Consider the following 8,623-nt stretch of genomic DNA (forward strand, 5'->3'; position numbering starts at 1 on the left):
ATTCACTGCCTGATGACTGAGACGCTGTTTTATGACAGTTTAGAGAACTTCAACTCCATTCATGGTGGAGGGAGACATGCAGGGCGCTGTGCGGCAAAATAGTCCCCAAAGAAAACTCATTATTCCAGATTTTCCACTGTTTTCCATCATCAGCATTCCATATGAGCTCAGAAGACTCGTGTAGGTTCTCTGGTGGTTCTGGATGGTAAATAAACCAAACAAATAGGCCAGAAAGAAGAGGACAGGAGACGCCGAGCATTGTGTCTGTTTTATTTCACTGAAATCACGTCCCACCCCAGTAAGAATGAAGAATTACGCTTGGTGTTCTGTATGAAAGACACGACTCTACTGTAGCTAGCCCAAACAGCGACAACCTCCATTTACCCTGATTAACTGCCCTCAGCCACATGCATTCTAGGCGAGTATCAAAAGACCAAAATAAAGTAGTACAAAAAGAAACAAACTCCTAACAGTGACTAGATAGATAAGCAAGCTCATGTAAAAGTCTTACTGCTGAAAAGTTACAGTATAAGCAACAAAATGCATCAAGTCCTCGTTTGCACTCGTGCTGTACCTCGGAAAAAAGGCGATGCACATCATGTAGAGAAACGAACCGGAAGAAAACGGACAAAAAAAAAAAAAAAAAACTTTTCTGTCCCTCAAAAATGTTTCATTTCATGACTTGTGAAGGAACACGACTGCAGTCTAAAGCCCACGCCAGCCCAATGTCTAAACACACCCCTGAACAAGCTCACTCACTCTCTCTCACTCACTCTCTCTCTCGTTCACCTCGGTTTCTGGGTGTAAACCACAGAGGCGTCAATGTTTTCATGTAAATATGAGCACATATACATACATTTACTAAAAACACCCTCTCCCTCGCTTCTGTGTAGGGCTGCACAATATATCGGTTCTGAATCGTCGCGGTGACGCCGATATCGCAGAAGCACAGCGGAAATATTCATCGTTTTTATTTCGGAATCGCAATTTAAATGTGCGGTTTTCTATATCGGCCACGTTTGAAGTGTATTCTAACCTAATAACGCAGCGTATAAACGGCTTGTAGAGGAATTAGACCAATCAGGAGCGACCAGACACGATGACATCACAACTATCTGTCCAATGTTCCAGCCTGAAGCCAAAAATAAGAGCCCTGGACTTCCAAATCACAAAATTTTAACCCCAATCACAACATTGGTCCCAAACATCGCTCAGCCCTACGTCCCAATATGCAAATGAGCTCACATTTTCTAGCATTTATTCAAAGCTTTGGACAAATGTAAATAATTTGTCACGCTAATCCCGGTTTTTGAGCGCTTTCCATCAATTTTGTTTTAATGCAAAAAATTTCAACACAAATGTGACACTGAGCACATTTTATTCCACGGTTTCTGCTCATTCGTTTAGCATATCGCAAAAAACAAACATGCATATAAAAGAGTTGAAGTGCCGCAGCTTTTACACGGGACACGTTTGTGTTCCCAGCACGTTAAATTCAGTGAATGAGCAGTAACTGTGTATTAAAATGTGCAGAGGTGCGTCTCTGCAGCGGACGCAGAACCTAGAAAACGTGGCAAATTAACCGCGATGTTTTGTGCCGTCTATAATCGTGCAGCCCTACTTCTGCGCCAGAGGAACCGTAAGATCTCCAGACAGACCCCTGCCCAAATTGCTCACACACACACACACACACACACACACACACACACACACAGTCACACAGTCACACTCCGGTACAAACACACACACACGCAGACGGCAGAGGCTGGTGAGGAGTAGAGAGCGAGTCTCTCAGTGTTCTTTGAAGCGCTGACAGGAGGTTCTGGCCTTAGTTTTCTCGGCCCTCTTCCGTGTCCTCAACGTCGGCCTGATTGTCTGAGGTCCACAGCTGAAAAAGAGCAGGACAAGCAGCGTCGTAAGAGGGGGCAGGCGTGGGTGGGGCTGGAAACGTTAAGGGTCTGTATCCTACACATTCAATTCACTGTAGTTACGCCCCCTTTCAACCTCTGTGCCCCCTAGAATTACACAGGCTGTTTCTGCTACTGTGCCTTTAAGACTGAGACTCAATCTACTGAATTAGGTCACTACGATCTACTTAAATCCAAGGCATTAATAGCGATAGTAATAAGCTAAATATAAACAATCATTTATAGGGTACTTTCTACTGCGTGGCGTCCGCTCCAAGCCGTAACCCTTAAAATGTACTTTTTAATTCTATTTAAAGATCTTTATTTATTTTGAAGCCGTTTTTCATTCATCACGGGTTTCATTTCGAAGTAAAAACTACATTTTCTAGTCACTACCAAAACAGAGTTGTAGCCTGTGGGCGGACCCTTATTTAAGCCACGCCCCTGCATTTTAGAGCAGGGGGTGAGGCTGCATCCCTGGCCCTCATGGCCACCTGGTGAGCAGGTAGATCCACTGTTTTGAGTAAAAGTGTCCCAAAAGTCTGAAAGTCAGTGAGGAGCATTAAGAACCGCCATACGTCAGAAGGTTAAGTAACTTTGTTTTAATCCAAAATATGATTTTTTTGCATGAACATCTGTTCAAAGCTGCGTTTGCTGCATGTTTGAGCTCAGAATGAGCCAAAACGGCCACTGAACCGGTCACTAGTGAAACACTCGGTAAAGTCTGGGTAGCTATGACCGTTTCAGAAGTGACAGAATGGAAATGTTCAATCATTTGTTTTAATAAAATAGGATTTTAGTCTGAAGTCTTAGTTAAAAGTGCATCAACTCTGGCTTTGAATCAGTTCAGTAGAATGATCCGCACATGTAAATGAGCTCTGTACTGATTGGCTGCGCCTCATTTAAAAAAAAAAAAAAAAAAAAAAAAAAAAAAAAATGTGGGCTGAAACATTCCTTATAACTTCAGTGTGAACAGGCTAAACTGCTGCAGGATGGATAGGCGGAGGAGTAAATGAGTTGGTTTTGTGACATCACAACACAAAACAGTTTTCTGTTTTCTACAACACTGGCTCTTTAAAAGAATACTATCCATTATAAGTCATGCTCAATAAACAGTTACCAAAATAATACACTAAATAAGTAAATAAATATTTATATATTTACATATATCTGCCTATTCAGCCTACAGCAGTTTAGCCCCGCCCACTCACACTGAAGCTATAAGGAGTGTTTCAGTGCAGACAGCTTTCTGAATGAGATGCAACACTTTGGGCAGCCAATCAGAACAGAGCTCATTTACATACATCAGTCTTAAAGGCACAGCGTCAACATCGGCCCGTCTAATCCTAAGGGATGAAAAGAGGCTGAAGACGACAGAAACATCACGAGTGGAGCTGAGAGAGAAAACCAGCACGTTTAACAGCAGATAAAGAGACGAACTCACTGTCAGATTGTCTCTTAGTAACTGCATGATGAGCGTGCTGTCCTTGTACGAGTCCTCGGTTAACTGGTCAAGCTCAGCAATCGCGTCGTCGAAAGCCTGAAAATCAAAACATTCATATTAACACGCGGTCAAAACCAAGCAGAGTCAGGAGTCACTGCAGAACCACGTAACCAGAACTGCAATCAGAGGGAATAAACACAAAGCAGGAGCAGCCAGACGACCTCCACAGCAATTTGCGGTCGTATGGCAGTAACCTCTTCAACTCCTCGGGACCACCGGTGGTCCCAAACCGCACTCGGTCATGTTCTTCATAACGTTCATACTCCATAAGCTCCATTCAGAAGCTGGGCGTCGTGTGAGGCTGTAGCTCTTCTCTCCAGTCTAATAGACGGTGACGTCATTTTAAACCCTTATAATAAAAGAAGCTGAACTTTGTTTTTCTACTGAAAGTCGAGCCGTTTTCCCCCAAATCTGGGCTCTAAACTATAAACAGACGGCGTCTCTTCAGTGATCTGCTCTGGAAACATCACTTTTAGAAAACAACACAAAGAGCGGCGGAGATTTTTGGACTTTAGCAGTGAATTGTAAGCATGTAGTGATGTGTGGAGATCATAAAACACACGTTCTGCTCATTTGAGGGGAGATTTTACAAACTAACTAAATAAATAAAATTTAATAAAATTTATTCATAGTTCATAGTACTTCATACCCCCTCATATTTATAACCTGTATATACTGTACTTACTGCACATTGTAACATACATATTTATATTTCTGCTAAGCACTTCTGGATGGAAGCAAACTGCATTTCGTTGTTTTGTACTTGCGACATACGCAATGATAAAAGTTGAATTCTATTCTATTCTATTTTATACTGAATGAAGACAGAATTGCACTTTCACGACTTTTTTTTTTGACAGCTGAGGTAAGAGATGCACCTTATATTAGCCTGTATTTATTAGGACTAGCATAGACTACCATAATAGCAGGACGTGAGGCTGCATCCCTGTCCCTCATGGCCAAACGGTACGCAGTGAGATCCCATTGTTTTAAGGTAAATGCATCCCAAAGTCTGGAAATCTGGGGTCAAATTCACAAAGATGTCAAAGAAAATCTATTCCTGTCCCTCGATAATGGTGACTTAAAATATCTCTATCATAAGAAAAGCAAAGATTACAAAACGAGGAGTGTGTGTGTGTGTGTGTGTGTGTGTGTGTGTGTGTGTGTGTGTGTGTGTGTGTGTAAGTATAGAAAGTAAAGCAGCAGAATAGGAACATTATGGAACTGTTATTAGTCATAACCGTGGTGCTAACTGAAGTGCTTAACTTCATTAAGATAAAAAAAGTTAGTAAAATTTTTTTCTGTATTTTTTCTTTTCTTTAACTACTTTAGGAGCAATTCTAAGCACAAGTGTTATTCTTGAAAACGTTCTGCTCTTATTTCCTTCATCTTACGACAGACTCCCGTTGTCTCGGGCTGTAAGAGTTTGATCCGAGTTGATCGGTTTATCTGCTCCTGCGCGTCCTCCACTCTCGCTTTCCGCCGTCACTCCACAACTACTGTATTTTCCGATGAGGGCGTTTTTCCCGTTGGCCGTTTCTTCCACCATGTCCTCCAGATCTCATGGCTTTTTTTTAATGCTTGGTTTGACATTTTTCCTCCATTTCTTTCCTCTGAGCGGATTAAACTAATAGTGGAAATAGCCGTTCATACCAAACTCAACATAAAGAAATTCAGAGATTAAGATCATAAGAGAATATCGGAGAACCCCCACGGCCCCACTGAACATTAAGAAGTCACTACCGAACCCATTTTCTGCAGTTCAGTGCTTTGTTCCTGTTTTAATAAGAAAATTATGATTTTCTGTGTGACCAGCTGCTCAAAGGCTTCGTTTTTGAGCTCAAAATGAATTTCAATAAAATTAGCATAATTTAGGGTTAAAGTCACTCCGAGAAAAAGGGTTTTAGTCTTAAGTCCAAGATCAGTTAAAAGTCCCAAATGTGTTTCAGCTCTGACTCTGAACCAGTTCAGCAGGATCAGTAAACCAGTGTCCATCAGTCAGGATTGGGTGACATCACCGGGATTCCCTATAGCTGTATGATGCATCTGCATAATGGAACTGAAAACTATAAAATATAATTCATACATCTCACATTTTATTTCTTTAACAATATCAGCTGCTAGAATCATCAACCAAATACTGTAATCCATGTGTCAGTTTGGTCCATCCTCCTTGTTATTCTAAGTTTTCTGGGTTTACTGTACTCTATGATCTGCACTGTGTTTATTGTATTGTTCTGCACTTGTGTTCCTGTGTTGGTTCTGAAGGAATGGTGTTTCGTTTTACTGTCTGCTTTTCCACTATTGCACCGAATGGTTCTCAGGGCCGTACTGGGCCGTTCAGCTCTGGTCCAGACTCATGAGTCCAGTTGCGGTTTCTGTTTCCATCTAAATCAGAACCAGAAAAATTCAAGAAAACTACGCTAAACAGTGGCTAACTCTTAACAGGCTAATAGCAACATACACGCCACCCACCACAAACACATCCGTCACTCAAACTCCAGTCTTTCCCGTCTGCCCTCATCTTCCTCATCCTCTAAACTGGTGTTACTGAACCAGCCTGTACCGCGGTGGGTTTTACCCATAGCCGGATAACTACGCCAGCATTAGCGTCACCTGGCAGGCTACAACTCAAAGCACCACAGAACACACACACAGGCAAGCAGGCTACAGCTTAAAGCTCTAGCTAACAGAACCCTCCGAATTCGGCTTTCTGTCACTCCAACACCGATCGCTCTGGCGGTTCTAATGTTTTATCCTCCACATTTGTGACAGAGCAGTTAGTCTAACCGGACCTGCACTGCGGCGCTCGGATCTCATCCAAGTTAGCTGGGAGAGAAGAGCCGGCTAGCATTAGCTTAGCTAGGAGGCTGCAGCTAAAAGACACCAGAGACCAGGTTTAATTTCCGCTTTCAGCGCCTCCAACATCAGCCGCTCGACTTCGCTTCCTCAGATAGGAGTCACCACCATCTAAATGAGAGTCAGTGAAGCTTTGATTAGTCAGAGTTGAACCTGATCTGTGGTGAGCGGCGCTGGCAGCACCTCAGCTAAGCTAACGCTAACCAGCTACTCCCCTCTCGCCGGTTTTCAGCGCCATTTATCTTTTAGAAACTGGTTTTAGGTTGAAGGCTTGATGTTTATTGAGTGACGGATTTAAAATCGTGCGCCGCCTTCATTTATTAGAGCAAACTGAATTTATAGTGTAGGTGTAGTGTGGTTGGTTAGTGTAGTGGGTGGTGTAGTGTGGTTGGATAGTGTAGTGGGTGGTGTAGTGTGGTTGGTTAGTGTAGTGGGTAACACCTCTGCCTTCTACACTGTAGACTGGGGTTCAATCCCCCACCTGGGTAAGCTCCCTACACTATACCAATAAGTCCTTGGGCAAGACTCCCAACACCACCTCCACCTGCCTGTGTAAAAGGGTCAAACTTTAAGTCGCTCTGAATAAGAGCGTCAGTCAAATGCCGTAAATGTAAAAAAGAATGACCAGTTATTTAAGCATTCCATGTCAAACTGCGTCCGTGTGGAAACGCCACTGGAACGGCTACCCTCCGTGCTCAGAACCGTTTGGCCCTGCAGTGGAAAAGAGGCCCCTGTGCACTGTACACAGCGGAAAAGACGAAGCCTCTTTAACTTGAACTGAAACGGTGAACCCTGTCAGAGAGACGAGGCCGAGAGCGACAGAACAACGCAATTTCACAAATAACATTACGCTAACATTCTGGAATTTTCCAGCTTTCTAGGAAATCCTGCTTTGTGAAAGACTCTCCTGAAGTCCCCTCACCTTCTTGGCGAGATCGCAGGCCTGCTCTGGAGAGTTGAGGATTTCGTAGAAGAAGACGGAGAAGTTGAGCGCGAGGCCGAGCCGGATGGGGTGAGTGGGCTGCATGTTGTCTTTACTGATATCGAACGCAGCCTGATACGCTTCCTGCGACTTAAGGATGATGTCTAGGAGAGAAAAATAAGAAGAAACACAAATATAAATCAGACAGACAAACAAAAAGGCCCAGAGCACGAGACGATATTCTATAACACCATCAGTGATCATGACAGACTGGACCAGACCTCGACCACCCATCTGCAACGTAAACAGGATGATCCTTGTCGTCCTTTCAGGACAGTCACCTCAAAAACTACACCACCCTCACAGAGCAAGTCAAAAACATCAACATTCAAAACGAATAATGGCTCTAAATGTAGGTATTGTGATATAAACCGAGTCTGTTCTACAGTTTCTCATTAGACTGAATGAATAACCGACTCTAAATGTAGGTATTGTGATATAAACCGAGTCTGTTCTACAGTTTCTCATTAGACTGAATGAATAACCGACTCTAAATGTAGGTATTGTGATATAAACCGAGTCCGTTCTACAGTTTCTCATTAGGCTGAATGAATAACCGGCTCTAAATGTAGGTATTGTGATATAAACCGAGTCCGTTCTACAGTTTCTCATTAGGCTGAATGAATAACCGGCTCTAAATGTAGGTATTGTGATATAAACCGAGTCCGTTCTACAGTTTCTCATTAGGCTGAATGAATAACCGGCTCTAAATGTAGGTATTGTGATATAAACCGAGTCTGTTCTACAGTTTCTCATTAGACTGAATGAATAACCGACTCTAAATGTAGGTATTGTGATATAAACCGAGTCTGTTCTACAGTTTCTCATTAGACTGAATGAATAACCGACTCTAAATGTAGGTATTGTGATATAAACCGAGTCCGTTCTACAGTTTCTCATTAGACTGAATGAATAACCGACTCTAAATGTAGGTATTGTGATATAAACCGAGTCCGTTCTACAGTTTCTCATTAGACTGAATGAATAACCGAGTCTAAATGTAGGTATTGTGATATAAACCGAGTCTGTTCTACAGTTTCTCATTAGGCTGAATGAATAATCGACTCTTCCATGTCATGTAGGAACTTTGTGAGGAGCTTTTAGAGGGGGACATCTGGTTCCTATCACCACCACTGTGAACAGGTCTGACTCGGTAAGTTTATCTAGAACAGAGCGTTTCACCCCAAATCGCTCTGAACCGCGCCGTTTACTCTTTTACAGTATAATTACAGAAATTTAGGTGGAGTTTCCCTTCAACTTGTCTTAATTATGAGGTGTACGATCCTCTGCAGTTCGCAGCCTCGTGAAAGCTCTGGTACAAATGTGTGCTTTGTTGGTTCTTGATCAGTTCAGAGGGGAGAACAGCAGAAG

The 8,623-nt window shown here is 42.7% G+C and overlaps 1 protein-coding gene across 2 annotated transcripts in view; it reads right to left on the minus strand.

Moving 5' to 3' along the window:
- Positions 1–254: 254 nt before the first annotated feature.
- The window catches only part of ywhaz (tyrosine 3-monooxygenase/tryptophan 5-monooxygenase activation protein, zeta polypeptide), a 27,275-nt gene continuing 18,906 nt past the window's right edge, over positions 255–8,623 (minus strand). For both annotated transcript variants that reach the window (XM_037535448.1, XM_037535447.1), the window contains exons 4-6: positions 7,193–7,356; positions 3,352–3,447; positions 255–1,888 (exon numbers count right to left, since the gene is read on the minus strand). In XM_037535448.1, the coding sequence (XP_037391345.1) occupies positions 1,829–1,888; positions 3,352–3,447; positions 7,193–7,356 (320 nt within the window). In that variant the 3' untranslated portion in view covers positions 255–1,828. The remainder of the gene's footprint in view (positions 1,889–3,351; positions 3,448–7,192; positions 7,357–8,623) is intronic.

This window comes from Pygocentrus nattereri, chromosome 27, assembly GCF_015220715.1.
Source record: "Pygocentrus nattereri isolate fPygNat1 chromosome 27, fPygNat1.pri, whole genome shotgun sequence".
NCBI classification, from domain to species: Eukaryota; Metazoa; Chordata; class Actinopteri; order Characiformes; family Serrasalmidae; genus Pygocentrus; species Pygocentrus nattereri.